We start from the raw sequence: 19,741 nt of genomic DNA, 5'->3' as shown, positions 1-19,741 counted from the left end.
TTTAAATAACATTAATGATCAACATGAGATAAACTTTTAATAAAACGTTAGATGAGATGTACTAGTGAAGGATATTGACTATTTATAATAGCTCAAGAATATATTGACCAAAATAAAAGGCAAGGGGATATGGGTAGTGGGGTATAAGTTAGGAGGAAAATCGATAAATTACTCTTTAAAGAATGTGCTTGTGGCCAAACACTTATAAACGACATTCAACTCGTTATTTATACAAGTCAAACAACAATTTTTCGTTTACAGGTCCAAAAAATATTAATGTTTAGTTAAATCTCGACCGTACAATTATAAAAAATGACGGTCCGGAGAGAATCATGGTGTAGAACAAAAGGAGAACCCAAAGCCCAACAGGCCTTGAGCCTTGAGGTCCGAGGCCTAATTGTTTGTGTGTATGTCCATAACTTTCAGGTTTTCTCTGTATTACCAGTCACTCCCGCTCTGAAAAGATAAGATTTTTGTCAAAAAAAAATGACAGTCTTCTGCTCCCACACCTTCTTCAGAAATCCCCTTCAACTCCACTGACACTCAGCTTTGGTTCAATCACTTCTGAGAGACATCCAGAGGAGAAATGCCTCAAACCCTTTTCTTAAGGCCCTTTATTTCATCAGCTCCTTTGGATAATTGGAGGTTTGTTTGTTTTTCCTTCATCTCCTTTTGTTAAACCCCTGCAAAACCCTCAGAAACCCATCTGACATTTGAGCTTTTGGGTTTCTTTTCGGGTTGTAAAGTTCGAGTTTTTAGTGTCCTGTTTGGGGTTCTGGGTTGTTTTTACTTAGAAAGTTGCATGCTTCAGCTATGAAATTATGAAGGCAGCCAAACAGGGAACTGTGGTTAACTAAAGTTTCAATTTTGATTCAAAATTCTGAAAGATTGGTATAAAGGTTTTTTTTTTTTTTTTGGCTGTTATACTTTTCCTGTCTTGCATAATTGCTGCATTTCTTGGGGTTGAAGGTGAATTTGCTGGTTCTTTATGTCTTTGGAATCAAAGTAGGGAGTCATATAACTCAAAGTCGAAGACGTGCAAGCATATACTATACATATAAGAGTACATTTACATTATTTTATATCTTTCTAATTGCAGTGTTAAGTAGTTTATTCTTTGTGGTGTGGCCTTTGGCTTGTTTGCGCAAGTGGAAGTTGTCGACTTTGTACATTCCTATTGTCATTAACCTGGGACGATCATGTTTTTGATAGAACTTACTAATTCGAGAGCACTTCGATGATTTATGTGTTCATTGTGATATCAGTAATAACTCTGTGAGTTTTTGTCTTCAGTAAATTGAAAGAATGCACAAGTTCTATAGGTTCCAATCTCAAGGTGCGTGGAAGAGTGGGGATAGTTTGTATGGGCATGCTGGCACCAAGAAAGTTCTTGCAGAAAAGGAAGAAGGTAGAAGTTTTCAAAGATGCTGCTGATGAAGCCGAGCAGAAGAACTGGAGGAGACTTATGAATGAAATTGAGGAGACAGGTTCTGCAGTGTCTGTGCTCAAAAGTGAAAAGCTGAAGGACAAGACTATTCCCAAGGATGTTGTCCTTGGAACTTTGGTTAGATTTAAGCAACTGAAAAAATGGAACCTAGTCAGCCAGGTATGTAAAGATGCTCTTTTTTGTTGTGCAATTATTCGGTTTCTGAGCGCATTTCTTTAAGTACTTGATTTTATTTGGTGATTAAATCACTTGTTTGCTTATGTTCTTTGTCTTCTAGATTCTCGAATGGCTCCAAACTCAGAACTGGTGGGACTTCAGCAAAATGGATTTCCTGATGCTTATAACAGCTTATGGAAAGCAAGGGCACTACACGAGGGCTGAGAAGCTTTTAAGTTTGATGAATCAGAAAGGCCATCCACCAAGTGTAATATCTCATACTGCTCTTATGGAAGCATATGGAATAGGAGGCCGATATAACAATGCTGAAGCAATATTTAGAAGGATGCAGTCTTCTGGCCCTGAACCATCTGCTGTGACATATCAAATAATACTAAAGATATTTGTTGAGGTAATAACCTTCTTTAGCCAAACTCAGTGTCCCTAAAAACATCGATTAAATCTTAATTCTAAATTTTCAGCTTAGTGCTGACAACATTTTGATGATGCCGGCATCTTCAATATTTATGACATAGCTGCCATTTGAGCAATATGCATGCTTTCATTGGAGTCTTTCTACCTGCCTCACATGGTACCTTGAAATACAGGGATGTAAGTTCAAGGAAGCTGAAGAAATATTTGAGACTCTTCTAAATGAGGAAAAATCACCTTTAAATCCAGACCAAAAGATGTTCCACATGATGATTTATATGTATAAGAAGGCTGGGAGCTATGATAAAGCTCGGAAGATGTTCGCAATGATGTCTGAGAGAGGGGTTCCACAATCGACGGTTACTTATAATAGCTTGATGTCATTTGAAAATAATTACAAGGAAGTCTCCAAGATGTATAACCAGGTAAATTTTGGGAAAATATCTTAATACTTAGTCGTACAGCTTGGTAGAGCATACTAAACCTTCCTATTAGAGTATGCTTTAGAATTATAAAATACGGTTACAGCAATATTTTCCTGGTTTGTTTTGAAGAAAGAAAAATAGTTTCCTTAGTCTGTTTTTTTAAGCATCATTGGTTGATCTATGATCGAAATAGAAGAATGTCCGGTCTTGCAGCAATGATGTCCTGTTTAATTTAAAAAATAGTTACCTTAATGAAAACCGATGCGTTTTTATCACCCAGATTTAACTATGATTTTACATGGTTCCCAATCACATGTAAAAGTTACATATCAATGTTCTGTATAATTCTGAAAGAGATTTGACAAAATTTATTGATCAAAGCAGACTTAAAAGTCCTGTATTTTCCCCTTTCTCATGCTTATCGTGTTACTTCGTTTTGCTGAAATTGGTACAAACTACCCACTTGAAGTTCCGTGACCTTAATATCTTATCATGCTGCTCAAGTAATAGCTTTATTGTTAGTAATAAAATGCATCAGAAATTAAAGGAAACTTCTAATGGCAGATGCAAAGAGCTGGTCTCCGACCTGACGTAGTGAGTTATGCCTTACTCATTAGTGCTTATGGGAAAGCTAGAAGAGAGGAAGAAGCCTTAGCTGTTTTTGAGGAGATGCTTGATGCTGGTGTCAGGTACAGGGTTAATGCTACTTTTTCTTGTCATACAGGGAGCTGAAGTGTTTGAAACTTAAAAATGGATTTTCAACTCTTGACATTGATTCGTCACCATTGATGAAACCTATAATTGCCACCATTCTCTCTCTTTTGCAGACCAACCCGCAAAGCTTATAACATTTTGCTTGACGCATTTGCAGTATCAGGAATGGTGGACCAAGCTCGAACAGTTTTTAAAAGCATGAGAAGGGACAGGTATATTTCTCAGTACCTTCATGTTGATTATGCTATAGTCGACGATGAGTTGCACTTGCTAAACCTTATATTCTTGTTTTGGTTTGCAAAGGATTGTTGTTGTGCTGATTAGTTGCTATAAATGAATACCTAGCACCATGTGCAGTCTTTGTGGGATAGTACCTAATAACGAAAACTGGATAAGAAAAGGTTTCACCTATAAAATATTTACGCTAGTGTCTCTTTCTTGTCTAGCTCTATCAGAATGAATTTACAAATAAGTGGTTACATTGACATATTAGGTTAGACCGGTTAGTTGTTGGGTTCACATATCCTAGATTCTAGGACCTAGAAGTCTGGGACTTGGAAGTTATAGGTTAACTGAAGTTTACGCGTTGGATGATGTCAGTATTTCATACTTGATAAGATATTTAAATAAGTTTCATTTGCAAGCAGGATTTTTCATGTATATATGACATGCGTTGCCTGTGTCCATCCCGTTTGCTTAAAATTTTGTTTTATGCTGAATTTGTTCTGTTTATGTATCCGAGCATGCATATCAACTTACTCACATTTCCACAAACTGATCATTATTAGATCAGATTGTGAATTCTACAAACCAGTCAACATTAATTGGATTCAATTGGCATCCATCAGTCCGTTCCTTACTATTGGATTCAATTGGCATCCATCAGTCCATTCCTTACTTCTCTCCCTTCACCTAGTATCTTCACACATATTGCCGGAGTGAAATACCTGTGTAATTGAATGCACTTTATGGTTCTACTATCTGTTTGTTAGAACCACAAATTTATTAGGCTGTTTTCAGTCATAATGTCAAGTATCGTATGTCAAAAGTATGTCAGAAACAGTGTGGTCTATCGACAGATAATCAAAGGCATGCTTTTGTAGGAGGGCAGAAATAGCCCTATCCCTAAAAGTTTACACTCTATGATCTGGATAGTGATCCCTCTTTTTTTTGTCTGTTTTTGCTTCAGGTTTAATCCTGATCTGTGCTCTTATACAACTATGCTGTCAGCATATGTAAATGCATCTGACATGGAGGGTGCCGAGAAATTCTTCATAAGAATAAAACAAGATGCATTTAAACCCAATGTCGTCACTTATGGGACATTAATCAAAGGGTATGCTAAGACAAGTAATATCGAGAAGATGATGGAGAAATATGAGGAAATGCAGGCATCTGGTATCAAACCAAATCAAACAATCTTGACAACAATCATGGATGCATATGGAAAAAACAGAGATTTTGGCAGTGCTGTTGTTTGGTACCAGGAAATGGAATCCTGTAGGCTTCCGCCTGATCAGAAAGCAAAGAATATCCTTTTGTCTTTGGCGAAAACAGCAGAGGAACAGAAGGTGGCTAACCAGCTTGTAGGAAATTTGGATCAGAGTATCAATGAACAAGGATCTAGTAAGTATCTGGTGCCTACCGATGAGAATGATAGTGAGGATGAGGATGAAAAGTATGATGATGAATTAGATGGTCCTTCACTGGTCACTTCATCAAATGCGGAGCAAAAACATGAACTGGTTTATCTCAATGGGGTTAACGAGAAAAACCTTGAGGGTTTACTTGCAGTTGCAGATTTGTAAAGTTGGGATACTCTAATTTGTGATATAGTCACGTTACTCAGGCTTGGTTATTAAGTCGAGAATATAAGTTAAGTAATACTACGTGGGAGCGATATCATTTCAGACCAGCTTAAATGAGTACATTTTGCTGCCTGTGAACTATACTGGCTCTGTTTTCCGGCCACCCTTGATCTTGTTGCTCTTTGAGATGGACGGAGAACAAAATGGAACCGTTCGATTTTGTAGCAGCCTAATTAATGTCTACAACCACAAGCACAATTTTGTGATCCAAGTATTGCAGCTTCTACTCAAAATGTCTGGTGCAAATTTTTACTACATTCTGTGAAAGAAGTAGGACTCTTTTCTTTCCTTTAAGCCATCAAACTTTGTAACAATCTGGTTAGTAAAATGTCTAATTCTCGTCGACCGTGGTGGCTCAGCCGGCTGAGCCACCACCATCTGATGGTCTTGAAAGAGGAAAACTATAAGGTATAACTACCATTCAAAAATGCTGGGTGACCACCAGTGTATAAACGCGTGACATTAGCAAGAGAAGTTTAGCTGCAGCAACCTGATTTTTCTTTAATAATTACACTAAACCATCCATAAACCTAAGTCAAATATAGTCAAGTATCCACATTCGGAGGCAGTGCTCCATTATAAATTGAAATTGATTGTGACCGGTCAGATAGCCATACCAGTGTCGAAATTACGAAGCACAAATTTATGTCACGTGGCATCACATGCCCATAAAATAAGGACGTATGGACAACAATTTTCACCAGACTCCTCATTAGGTTAATGAGGCACGTTCCAAATTTAACTAATTTTTCATTATTACTAAAAAAGGAATGAGGATCATCTCCGGATCCTCTTTGTGAGGATCCCGATAATCCTTTAATCGTGTCCGTTTATCGTACATCGTGCGGTTAGTTTTTGTTCAGGTACTGTTTATATTCAATTTTAAATAAAAAAATTTACAATAATTTTTAACCGCATGATATACGATGAACGGATACGATTGAAGGATCTTCAGGATCCTCACAATGACGATCCAGAGAGGATCCCCATTCCCACCATATATTCAAAAATGTGAGAATTTGTGTGAAATCCCGTCCTTGGATTTCACTATTTAAAATTAAGATTTTCGTATTATTAATTATAACGTGTTTATATTTACAACATATGTTTTTTTTTTTGGAAAGCACCTCGACCACATATTGTTGAAAACTGAAACCATGTGAGTGGTTGTTAAAAAAAGAAAAAGAAATTAGAGCTGCCAAATGGCAGCTAGAGAAGAAAAAAGAAAAGAAAAGAAGGAGAGAGGAAGAGGAACGGAGGAGGAAGAGAGAACGGGAGAGAAAAGGGGGAGGGTGCAGTGAATCGGGAGGGAGGCAGATTGTCTGCCCTTCTAATATGGTGCCCTTCCCATGCCCTCCTATTTTGTGCGGTCACGGTTAAGCCACGTCAACATTTTATATTGATTTTATTTATAGAGATAATAAGACAAAAAACAATAGGAATATAAAATGTTGACGTGGCTTAACCGTGACTGCACAAATAGTAGGGTATGAGGAGGGCACCATAACAGGAGGGCAGACAATCTGCCTCCAATCGGGAAAGGAGAGAAGGAGTGGATGGCCCAATTAGAGAGAGGGAGGAAGGAGGGAAATGAGAGAAGCGAGAAGGAGGGGAAACCCCGGATTCCCCTTTGACCAGCAACCCGGACTTGATTTCTTCATGATTTCCGACGCCTTTTCAGGCCATTTTTCCGGCAAATCGCAGCCACCCACTACCTGGAACCGACTCAACATCATATTCTCTTCCATATTCATTCAAAAATTAACACGAATTAACCTCTAATTTGTGAGATAGCACCGGCGGGTTCACGGGTGCACGGTGGCGGAATCCGTCATTTAAGGAATACCCAATTATAGGGTTCCGGCGGATCAAGGCTGATTTTAGGTGGTTCCTGGCCGAATTGGACTTCAGCCCAGGTATGAAAATTTCTCCCCTCACTGAGATCTACTTGCCTGTAAAATTTGGTAATTTTTGGAAATAGTTGAATTTTTCGACGAGATGGGGCAGCTGGCTGCGACGTGCGGCGGCGCGTGGGCCAGAACCCCACCTGCCCTTCCTAGACTAATTTGGATACCCTGATTCCATATGTGACGTTCGATTGATGAAATCCCATCGTATGACTATAATTTTGATAGAGACCGCCACTTGGACATTAAATGAATCGACGATCTAACCGTTGGATCGTCACCAAAATTTAGTACATTATAGCACGTAATATTTGAGGACATTAGAAACTTACGGATCGGGAATTTGACGTATGGATCTCCTCAAATTGGATTTGTAAGTTCATAAAATAAAATATCGACTGCCACATGAATTTGTGATTGGCGGGGATTCGACCGTCGGATCATGATGAGATTTTAGTATGATGTTCTATGAGAATAATGAGGACCCTAGGAAGTTACGGATCCAAAATTTGATGGGCGGATCTTTCATATCAAATTACATGGAGATGTATACCCTACAGTTAACCGAGAATTGACTTTTGGTCAACATGTCTCGAAATGTTCTAGATACTAAAATTGGTACCACAGGAGACTAAGTGAAGTCTAGTGGACCCACATTGGTTAGAGAGTGATTTGAATATATGTGATATGGTTATTACCTTAATTTCTTATATTAATATCATTTGTGAATATGACTTGGTTTTATAAATGTAATTTCCTTTGAAATGTGATTTTTTTATGTATTTAGCCATAGACCTACATTTATTAAACATGATTTGGCTTGTGTATTGATGATTGTAATATATGTGTGTTTAATTATCCCTTTTTAGCAATGTGAATGATAGGTATGATAAATGCTATGACTATGTGATCTTAGAATCCTATTAGAAGTATTCTGTAGAATTTATATGCTTGTGTGACGTATTAGTTGGTGGCCATGATAAGTTGATGGTGTAGTGACTACGTTGTAACCCATAGAGGTTGAGTTATGGGTAGGTTGTGTGTTGAATTTCCTGCACCATGTAGCAGTGGTACATGGATGGTCCTGCTTGGTTAATCCGCAATAGGGGACCATACTATTTATGGATCGTGCTTGGTTAATCCACGATATGCGATCCTTATATCTTTGATATGGCCATATACACACACTTAGGGGTGATCATGCTTGGTTAATCCGCGATAGGTGATCATTGTCTAATAGTTCTGTAGGTGTGACTCTGCTTGGTTAATCCGCGATGGGTGGTCGCTACCTACTTGGTTATCTTGGTCCTGCTTGGTTAATTCGTGATAGGGGATCATGGTCCTACTTGGTTAATCCACGATAAGGGACCATATTTTCTATAGATCATGCTTGGTTAATCCACGATAGGTGATTATTGCCTAACAGATGTGTAGGAGTGACTTTGCTTGGTTAATCTGCGATAGAGGGTCATTGCCTACTTGGTTACTGCATGGGTGGTTTTGCTTGGTTAATCCGCGATGGGGGGCCACTTCCTGTTTGGTTACTTTAGCAGACTTGGCTTAGCTGTGTCACTCTAGCCTTAGTTTTTATATATTTGTGACAATGGTTTCGAGAATCTTGTCAATTGGGTTAGAAAAGCTGTTGGACGTCTGGGTGACTCCTTCGGGATTTTCTACGATTCGATTATGATTTCATAAGGTATGAATTCAGAAGATATGGGAATGATTGTTATTATTTTGATAAGATTAATTAATTAATGTGGCTAGAGAATGGTTTTGTGCTTCGTCGACTCTTAAATATGATGTATGTTGTCAATTGTGATATCATGATGAGACATAATGATTTATATGTTGGATGGATGAGATATCATGATTTTCATGGGGGTTTGTTATGTAGCTTGAGTCTAGGAATTTCATCTTGTCAGGTTATAATAAATGATTGAGTAATGCCATGCTTTTCTGCTTGAACTCAGTGGGATAAACGTCTGATTTTGTGAATGATGAACTAGGAATCGCTTGATCCCTATTGAGGGTACGTAGACAGTCTAACGAGGAGGTTAGATGCAACCATAAAGTATACGAAAAATTACTTTGCGATTCGATTCTCAAGTTGTGATTTGCCATATCCCGAAGGCAAGGTATGTTTGAGATACGAATATTTGGTGACGTCACATGTCAATTCGGGATGTATGTTGAGATCGGGGCGTGACAATTTGAATTCTCCGTACCAAGTCGAGGGACCGGTATGACCAAGGCAAAGAGTGCGACTCGTGCTTTTGGCCCAGCCGATCGACTGGTTGCCCACGTTAGAAGCTCTAATCACGGGGTTTTCGCTTCATCGTACCGGTCGCTCGATATCGCCGACTGATCGGATTTTTTTGTATTCCTCTTTTGTTATTGAAATTTTCCAACATAATAGAATCATAATTCATTAGGTGGTTGTCTGTCGTAATGTCAAGTATCGCAAGGCAAAAGCAGTGTGCTCCTTCGACAGATAATTAAAGACATGCTTTTGCAAGAGGGTAGAAATAGCCCTGTTTTTGTTTGTTTTTGCTTCAGGTTTAACCCTGATCGTTGGTCCTATGCGACTATGTGACTATGCTATCCGCATATGTAAATGCATCTGACATGGATCAAAGGCTAAGACAAACAATATCGAGAAGATGATGGAGAAATATAAGGAAATGCAGGCATCTGGTAACAAACCAAATCAAACAATCTTGACGATAATCACCAGCTTAAGCCAGTACGTTTTGCCGCTTGTGAACTATATTGGCTCAGTATTCCGGCCACCCTTCGTTTTACCATTCGAGGTGAGACGGATGGAGAACAGAATGGAACCGTTTGATGTTGTAGCAGTTTAACTACAAGCACAATGTGATTCTAGTAGTGCAGCTTCTACTGAAATTATGCCTGGTAGAAATTTCTACTGCCACAAACAAGTAGGACTTTTTCTTTCCCTTAAATCATCAAAATTGCAACAATCTGCTTAGTTGTGTGCAGGGTAAGAAAGAAACGTAACAAACATCTATGCTAGTTCTCGTTGACCATAATGCACTGTCGAATCAAAGGATTTTGAACAGGAATCGCACGTGAAATGAAGTTCAGAAACCTTCACAGCAGCCTTATATATCGGTCACCAAGTCTAATCTTTCTGCACTTGCAGATTTCTTCAATCGTTCAGCTGCTTTTACAACCTACAAAAGCATGATCATTGGTGAGAACTTTTGGTCAAATGCAGTTCCTGTCTCTATATATTCAATGATAATTATATCTTCCACAAATTTTGAAACTTAAATTACCTCAGAATCCCAGTTTGTTCTTGCAGTGAGAACAATTAGAGTTACTGTTTGTAGAAAAACTCCAATGATCATTCCCCACCAAATACCCTGAAAAATACCAAAAGTTCATCATTTTCCATCACTCACAAAGCAAAGCAATCACTTTACTAGCAAAAGTGAGGTGAGATTCTACTTACTGAAACTCCCATGCTAGTTTTGAAGCCTAGAACACATCCAATCGGAAGACCGATAATATAGTAACAAGTCAGGTTAACGTACGCCACAACAGCTTGCCATCCGCTTCCGATTGCCACACCTAAAATTCCACACAACATGAATTAGAATTGATGCTGATAGTGCCTGCAAACCTAGTTTGCTTCTCCACGGCTTCCATCATTTTTCAATACCTGAGAGTATAGGTTGAATGCCATTCAAGAAAACAGAGATGGCGAGCAATGGGGTTAAATCAGATACTGCCGTGATAACTTCAGCGTCGCTTGTAAAAAGCTTGCTCAATCCAACTCGGAATATCAATATAATCGCACTGAAGACTATGCTAATCAATATGCTCGTCCCGTTCACTACAAACACTGAAAACTTGGCCACCTTCGGGTGACCGGCACCAAGCTCATTACTAACACGAACACTGGCTGCCGCGGATAGGCCTAACATAAATTGCATGTCCCAGTTCAAGTAGTTCATGCTGGAATTGTATCACATCAGAAAATGAAAAGTTAGATGTCAAATAGCAGTTAACAAAAATTATCAAGTTGAACGGTAAAAGTAAAAAGGTTAAAAAATGGATTGCTTTAACAAAAGGTGTACCAAATAGAAATGGAGTCTAGAGAGATTGTCGGATTGGAGAGAAGCCCTGATATCAGCACTAGTCCTTGGTTGTACCATATCTCCAAACTACCATAAAACCCAACAGTTAATTGCAAGCAAAAAATATTTTAAGTGAATGGTAAACTGAAGAAGGAAAAAAAACGTAATGCGTAAAAATATAACCGGTTTTAGTTTTGTAATCAATCTTAAAATCAGAACACCAGACAATGCATGTTTATTCTTTATTTTAAATGTGTAACCGGTTCTATTTTGGCATATTTCTCAAAATCTTGTACTTACCAAAGCATGATAGCGGACGCAAGTGTCAACTTAAAGTAAGGCCAAATGCCCCTAAAAGCCTTCCATGAGAAGCCAGTCCAAGTCTCCTTACACTTGGGGCTGACAAGAATGTAAATTCCATATGTGATGACAAGAAGCCACCAAGAGAAGCTGAGTGTCAGAGCCGCCCCCGTCAGCCCATAGTCCACCACATAAACCACCACCCAAGTGAGCAGAATGTGGAGGAGGAAGACCCCGAGTGACATGTAAGCTAGAGGGTTTACAATGTTCTGAGCTTGGAGAAACCTCTGCTGGGGGCAGTTTATGGCAAATGCATAGAGCTGTGGGATTATTCCTCTGGCAAATACTTGACCTTGTGCTGCTATGTCTTCTGTTTGGCCGATGGCTATAAGGATTGGTCCTGACCACCAGTACACAAATGTGAGTAGTACTGCTGCTCCCAAATGCAGGATGATTGCCCTTTGGCATATGATTCCCATTGCTGGCAGTTGTTTGGCTCCATATGCTTGCCCACACACTGTTTGGACAGCACTCGCCATTCCCAACTTTGATTCCAAACCAAGAATTAAGAACACAAAAAGTGTTAATCCAACCACACAAGAAAAGATGAAATTCGGCCACACGAGTAATGTAACGAGAGTTGGGCACTCTCGGTTTAGTTTCTGTCATCACTCCTAATCGAATACTTTGTGTGTTTTTCATGCGCGAAGGGAAAACACAAATACTATACCGAAGCGTATGAAAAAACATGATGAAATTGTGCCATATAAGTTAATCAGAGAACTATTATCTGCGCAACATAATAGTTAGGATAGTGCATTTTCAGGATTATTAGATGTTGGAATGTGCTAATATCCTTATTTATAAAGTACATTAAACTAGAGGACTTACCATGATACCATAAGCGAGACCCTGAATTCCAACGCTAGCTATAGAGGCCCCAGCAAGCTCCAAGGCACTCAGGTGCCCACAAAACATGAGAGTCACAAAGCTGAGCATGTAGTTGAATATAGAGACAGCGATAGATGAACCGGATAAAATCCAGAGGAGCCTCGACTCCCAAGCCACCAGTTTAGGCCACCATCGAACCGCCACGGGCTTGTGCTCCAGAAACTCTTCAATGGCACTGGACGACAAGTTCGGTATCTGGGAGTGTGAATCGAGCCTGATGAGTAGCGGTTGGTACTCCTCCTGCGACCCCATGGTAACCTCCGACGGCTGAGCCACCACTACTTGATATGACACTGAGAGAGAGTGTGTGTTTTACCTGGGAGGAGTAGTGGGATTATGTATATTTATGCCCTGTTACAGTTTGTAGAAAAATGGAAGGGAGAGAGGAGACACTAGGGTAGAACTACCGGTCAATATGTTTGTTTGGTGCCTACCAGTTTGTACATGTGTCTTCTTAGCAAGAGAAGTTTAGTTGCAAGTAAGTTACCTATTTTTTGTCATTTAGTTTCACCAAACCATGCATAAACCTAAGTAAAATCTATTTGATTTTTCGAAATTAAATAATTCAAATATTCACATTTCAAGGCAGTGTTGCCTAAATACAAGCTTGAATTCAATGCGACTTGTCAGATGATCCCAATGTCATCAGGTTTTTCTTTTCAAAGGAAAAGTGCATTAGGTTACTGGACATTTCAATTTTCTTATATTTTTTTTTCTTCAATTTTTGTAAGTTTTTTTTTTGTGGGAAATTGGCTTTAGTTTACAAAACCACCAACTTAATTAGCCTTGTTTTCGAAAGCTAATATGCACTTTATCGCTAATACTGAAATGATATAAATACAATATTGATATATAGTATCGAGTTAATAGTAAATTGATACAATATTGACGATAAAACAAGGTATTTTTAGTAAAAAGAATGTTATATTTGGAACCAAGGTTTTTATTTATTTTTATTAAGATATCTACATTGATCTACATTAAAAGAAAGGAGAAGAGTTTTAAATCGGATCGCAGTAAAACAAAACTACTAAAACCAGCTATTGCGAAACAGGGTAATTCACTATATGAGTTTGTAAAGGGGTTACTAAAGTCAAATCCATTTATTTTGAGCATTGAATTTGTGTTGGAGCTCGATGGACAATGATACTTTTGGGGGAAAGGTGTGACGATGCTTCTATCCAAAGGTGGGTTAAGTAAGCACGTGTACATGGTAAGGTCAGCACCCATTTTTTTAAACTGCATTTTCTTTCTGATTAGGTAGGGTTTAGCAATTGGTAGTTGTGATCAGGGGTTTAAAGGGGGCCGTAACTTTAACACCTTCACTTCACAACTCCTGTGTACTTTGAAATCTTAGATGCCATGTTGACCGTGGCATTTTTGTAGAAATTATATTTGAATTATGGTCTCACAAACCATTATTATATTGAATGGGTTTTACAAATCCAACTAGTTTTTGGAAGGACCTCTATGTTCTTTTCTTTTCCATTTATAACCACTCTGCTGAATTTTTTTTATAACATCATGCTTATATATATATATGCACATACAGACAGGGCAGAGCCGTGATATTACTTTTTTTACATAATTTTTTACACAACTTTTTGTAGGACCCATTCCGTAATGTATTTCAATGATGCAAGCATATCTTTTAGGTCTTTTTTCAAATATCATGTGCACTCAAAATCAACCAGACCCGAAACAATATGACTGTTGAATTAAATTTATTGTTTCCTTGTAAAAATGTGTCAAATTTTGTGTAAAAAAGTGTTGTCACAAATCTGCCTCCAATATAAAATTAGGAAAATATGTATAAGAAACCTCATTTATAAAATGGCTTCAAATTTTTCATTCTGATAAATCAAAGATTGTTCAATAGAAACAGGTATGAAATAAGCAGAACAACCATAGAAAAATAAACAAATACAGGAGAAATTAAAAACAGGTACAAAACATATCATCTTTAGAGTTTAAACAAATACAGAAAAAAATTAAAAGAATTTGCTTGATGAGAAAAATTGTGGGCATTCACAAGGAAACTGATTTTCACCCATAGAACTCACATATTCCTTTTATTTTTAACCACCAAATTCACCAAGTCAAACAGAATTAACTTATACGAATGCGTAAGAGGCTAAAAATGATTTGTGAAAGTCATCTCGCTTTCCACAAATGCTAAAAGCTGGGGTGGACCAGGTTTCTCAATCAAAACAGATTTGTGGTCCTTTAGCTTTGGGCCGAAGTAGATTATGGACTTTTAGCAAGAACTTTTGAAAGACAGAAAATTCGGACGTAATCCAGAATCTGTCCATTTTGAATGTCCTCCAGCTCTATTGCAACTTCTTTCATCGAGTGGCGTCTCTTTCCATTCAAGTCTAAGCATCTTCTTGCAAGGCAAGCAATTGCCTCAACCTGTCCTTTATTTCCCTCCTTTGTAACTTAAACATCAACCGATATCAAACAGACGATTTTCTTCAATTCTAAGAATGAAGTATGTGGCTAGACTTCTCCCTTCTTCCGATCTTATGAATGAAATAGGAGTTTGACTAGTCAGGAGCTCAACGAGGACAACTCCGAAGCTATAAACATTGGAGTTTTTTGTGAACCAGCTTGATTGGAAGTACTCTGGATCCAAGTATCCAAAAGTGCCTTGTACTTGTGTGGTCACATGAGTTTGATCAATGGAAAAATGTTGAAGTTCCAAAATCAGCTACTTTTGCTCTATACTTGTCATCTAAAAATATGTTTGTGGACCTAGTATAGCGATGATAAATGGGAATGGAAGCTGATGAATGCAGGTAGAAAAAGGGCTCTAGTGACCTCAGTGGCGATTCTTAAGCGCATATCCCACGTAAGCGGAAACTCTTCATTATCTTTGTGGATATACTCGAAATGGGTACCGTTTGGAACAAATTCATACACCTAGTAGAGGAACCTTTATCCTCAAACAACACCCGAATAACTTAACCACATTCTTGTGGTTAAGCTGGGAAAGAATGACAATCTTGTTAATGAAAGGCCTCTAAGTTTCCCTTCATCAACCACCTTGGACTTTTTTACTGCAACAATTTTTCCATCTGTCAACATTCCTTTGTAAACGGTACCTTGGCCTCCCTGGCCAAGTTTTCTATTCACATTAAAATGATTTGTGGCCTTCTCTAGCTCCTTTGGTTCAAATAATTTTATTTTCTCAACATTGACTTTACCGGAACTCAATTGTTCTTCGAGCAATAAGCCACCGTTTTGTTTGAAGAACTTCTCTCGGCAATTACTGTTATTTATTTTCTTCTCTACCTTGTATAACCACCATAGAGCAGCAAGAAGAAGTAATAGCCCCAAGCTTGCACCAATATCTACATAAATCAATACATGTTACAAAAAAGTACCTAATTCTTCAGCTAATCTCTTGAGAATTTTAGTGAACTGTTCAAAATTTTCTCATTTTGAATCCACTGAAAGTTATTCCAGGTCAACTGAGGGGACAGAGGTGTACCTGTAACCACTGGTTTCATCGCAGATTTCTTCTTTTTAGGAGGGCCGTAAAAGTATTATTACAGATAGAAGTATTGTCAAGATTTTCTTATTTTATTGTCTAATTCATGTTGTTTCTGCATCATCTGGTATAGTAGTCATACTTGATAGTGAAAGGCTGAAGTATCCTAATGAATATAATTAAAATTCAAATTAAAATATCAGCCAAAATAAAAAAGAAAGAAATTTCATCAGAGTTGTTCAAGATTGAATGGAGGAATCATTAGTCAATCCCATAACTTTTGGAAATCATATGATCAAATTATAACATCTAGATCATAAGAATTCGCCATGAAAAATGAGTTTTGGCTGTTGACTACTTGACAGAGTCCACCTCCTTCTTTATTCGGGCTTAGGGTCGGCAATATAAGATAAACTTTCACAGGCTTGGGACCGAACCACTCAATGAAATCCAAGTTGGATACGATTCCGAACCACTCAACGAAATTGCGGATCATGTGGGATTCCGGACCACTTAACGAAATTGAGACAGAATAGGAAACTAGACCACTCAACAGAACCCCAGTGGAAACCTAGTTCCAGATCACTCAACGGAACCGAACGGAAGTCCAAGGAATATAGTAACGCTCGAAGAACAAGACATGAAACAAGTACTCAAAATACAAAAGCTCAACGAAACAAGAAATGGAACAAAGCACAAGGTACACAATTAGAAGGGCTCAACAAAACGAGAAATGAAATAATGATACAATATGTGAAACAAGTCTCGAAGCGACAAATCCCATGACAATGGGTTCATGGTCCACTACTAGCCCTCACATTTCATCACATCAGGCCAAACATACAAATTAACCACACTCCACAACAAGTTCAATACAAACGTTAAATCACATAAAATAAACAAGTATAACATAATGTGATGCCATAAGTACGTAAATCGGGTGCATGTTATTCGAGGAAGACATGTCATCATGCTAAGCCTAATAAGCTCTATGGAATCTCAACAACACTTTAAGATCAGCAACACGCTAGAAGAACTTGAGCTAGTTGACTAAAAAGCCAATCGTCGATCAAGGTCGAAAGTAGGGTCCACAACCCTAGAAATCTAAACCAGAACATCCGCCTATCAGATTTCTGATCTATAACTTCCCAAGAGTCTCACTACTCTTCTAGAAGAACTAACTAAAATTTCATTACGATCCATCGGTTGGATCTCTGCCAATCATTAAGATTAAGTGGCAGTCAACGTTTGATTTTACAAACTTAGAAATCTAATTTGGGAAGATCCGTACATTAGATTCCCAATCTATCAGTTTTTAACGTCCTCAAATATTATGTACTATAACGTATTAAAGTTGAGTGACAATCCAACGGTCGGATTGTCAAATCATAAAATGATCAAGTGGTGTAATATTCAATAATAGGTTCAAAGTATTGAACCACATCAAACGGATATCAAATCTGAAATCAGGACATTGAATTTAACTTAAAAAGGTAGTGTCGACCCACCACGCGCCACCGTATGTGTTGCTGCAGGTGGCGGTTTCTAGTGAACGGAAACCACAAATTTTTACCAACTCCAAAATTCACCAAATTTTGCAAAATGTACAACTCAACAAGGGAAACATTTTTCATACCTGGGCCGAAGTCCAGTTTGGCTGGGAAGTAGCCAGAAAATCCCTCGAATCGTCAGAAACCCAGAAAAATGGGTGAACCTCGATCTGTCGAATTCGAAGCTCTGCCGCCCCTAAACTTGTTTGGGGTTTGTTTCTGGGCTCAAGAGACACCTGAGGGTGGTGGTGGTTGATGGAGAACATTTCATAAACGATGGATCGCCGACGAAGGGTTCTTGAACCCGTGGGTTCTGTGTACCACTAAAGGTGGCCAAATCTCATCGGGTTTGGGGTGGAATTGGTAAAGGAAGGGTCGTGGAGTCAAGTGCAGGTGGTTGCGATGATCAATTCGCTGGGAAATACGAAATACGTAATTTTAAAGAGTGAAATCCGGGGATGGGATTTTACACTACTAATATGTTCTCTGAATTTCCCCAAAGCACTGTTCTAAAAACTCCTGCCTTGTGCCGCCTAGGCCCCGCTTAGGTGCTAGGCGGTTAGCCATTGTCCCGAATAATTCCTAGGCATTTGAAAATTAAGAAAGGGTGTCTAGACCTCCTTAGGCATCCACCTAGCCCGTCTAGGCACCCCCATGTCGCGACTCTCATTTAGACAGAAAATCGATGACTTTAATTTTTGAATTTTATGTTTGTTTATTAAATTATAAGAGACTGGTTAATACTTTAATTTTTCAATATGTTATAATATTTTAATTTAAATGTCATTTTGTTTTACAATTTATGTATCTCAATGCAATTATGTATTTTGTAAGTATAAATAGGCCCCACCTAGCCACCTAGATGCTAGGCCCAACCCACCACATGACTAACACCTAACGTCTTTTATAACTTTGCCCCAGAGTCATTATATAACCTATATATTCCATATCAAACACTCAAGGCTCTGAATTATCAAACATGTTAGGATTACCATCTCATCCGAGTGTACGTGGACCGTGGCCGAGTTTCATGTAGTGATAACAAAAAAATTTCATATATCGGGATAAATTTATATGAAAATATTAACAAAAAAATTTCATATATCGGGATAACTTTATATGAAAATATTTCTTTTGGCCCATATGAGAATTTTGTGCAGAATTATCCTCACAGAAGAAATATTGAAGATTTGGTTACGGTTTTGCCATGCTTCCTGTAATGTATCATTTATTATCCACTTATATTTTTATTTTTTTAAGGCTAAATTGGATTAACGGTCTTCGTGATGAGAGGGTAATCGGAAGATAGCCTCATGGTGAAAAAATTCAGATTTAAACCCTTGTGGTGAACTCTGTTAGGATTTAAGCTCAAAATTAACATATTCCTCATTTGTCTGTTAACCCATTCAACCTTCATAACCAAAAGAGAAAAAAACTCATTCATCCAAGGCTATGAATTCGTTCAGCACAATACAAAATGAGAATGTCCAACTTATTACGATACAAATAGTTCGCCGGAGGATTACAGCCACTAGCGTGATTATCTATGGCAACGTAAACGATTGACTATTCAAATCCAGTCCATGTACACAAGATTTCAAATCCCTGGGTTAAATATAATGAACAGTGTGGCCAATTAAGTACTTATCACTAAGCAATTTGGAAGGCCAGAAATCCTATATCCAATGTGATCAATGATTTGAATTTCCTCATGGAATTATGTTGAACAGTAAACAAAGCAAACAAAAGGGCAGATTCATTGAAATTCGAATTCATGTATTTTGAATAAGATCTCAAACTGTAAATCAGGAAGCAAGGAAGGAAGAGATGAGACGCACCACATCGGCGAAGGAGTTATCAGCATCCATTTCGGGGCGGAGCTTGGCATAGAGTTGGGGGCTGCAGTAGACGGAGCCAGGGGCAACAAATTCATAGCCTTGGATGAATGAGTTTTTTTCCTCTTTTGGTTACGAACGTTGAATGGGTTAACAAATAGATGAGGAAGATGTTAATTTTAGGCTTAAATCCTAACGGATTTCACCACGAGGGTTTAAATCCGAATTTTTTTTACCACGGGAGCTATCTTCCGATTACCTTCTCGCTACAGGAACCATTAATCCAATTTAACCTTTTTTTTTTTAATAAAGGGGGGGGCCTCTTACGCTTACTAAACTAATGAAGAAGAAAAAGGTAGTACAAATACCGTGGGGTGGGGAGACAAAAAAACCAAACCCCACAAAAGCAACTATGGCAATAAGATAATTTGTCTTAAGGAAGTTTTACCAGACTTTTCTTCTCTTTCCCTTAATTTCCAAACTTTGATCTTCCTATTATTTTTTTAAAGTTTTTAAGTTGTGTAATTTTCCTTTATTTTCTAGGATTGATTCAAACA

At 38.1% G+C, this 19,741-nt stretch overlaps 2 protein-coding genes and 1 pseudogene across 2 annotated transcripts; 1 reads left to right on the top strand and 2 right to left on the bottom strand.

The window, feature by feature from the left end:
• Positions 1-431: 431 nt before the first annotated feature.
• Positions 432-5,275, top strand: LOC103947393 (pentatricopeptide repeat-containing protein At3g59040). The gene is made up of 7 exons (XM_009358296.3): positions 432-645; positions 1,294-1,606; positions 1,725-2,015; positions 2,212-2,460; positions 3,025-3,149; positions 3,288-3,386; positions 4,364-5,275. The coding sequence occupies exons 1-7, from the start codon at positions 587-589 to the stop codon at positions 4,980-4,982; spliced, it is 1,755 nt and encodes a 584-aa protein (XP_009356571.2). The 5' UTR covers positions 432-586; the 3' UTR covers positions 4,983-5,275.
• A 4,497-nt stretch (positions 5,276-9,772) lies between these two features.
• Positions 9,773-12,611, bottom strand: LOC103947394 (protein DETOXIFICATION 41). Its single transcript, XM_009358299.3, has 7 exons — positions 12,247-12,611; positions 11,356-11,900; positions 11,056-11,142; positions 10,638-10,933; positions 10,428-10,546; positions 10,252-10,338; positions 9,773-10,146 (listed from the first exon to the last, which is right to left on the bottom strand). The coding sequence occupies exons 1-7, from the start codon at positions 12,556-12,558 to the stop codon at positions 10,075-10,077; spliced, it is 1,518 nt and encodes a 505-aa protein (XP_009356574.2). The 5' UTR covers positions 12,559-12,611; the 3' UTR covers positions 9,773-10,074.
• Positions 12,612-14,459: 1,848 nt separating this feature from the next.
• On the bottom strand, positions 14,460-15,818 carry LOC125474561 (annotated as a pseudogene).
• Between the last annotated feature and the right edge of the window lie 3,923 nt (positions 15,819-19,741).

This window comes from the organism of the source record quoted next, unplaced genomic scaffold, assembly GCF_019419815.1.
Source record: "Pyrus x bretschneideri cultivar Hongxiangsu unplaced genomic scaffold, Pyrus_bretschneideri_v1 Contig12, whole genome shotgun sequence".
NCBI classification, from domain to species: domain Eukaryota; kingdom Viridiplantae; phylum Streptophyta; class Magnoliopsida; order Rosales; family Rosaceae; genus Pyrus; species Pyrus x bretschneideri.
Note: the sequence above shows the minus strand (reverse complement) of the source record. Positions and strands in the feature narration are given on the sequence as shown.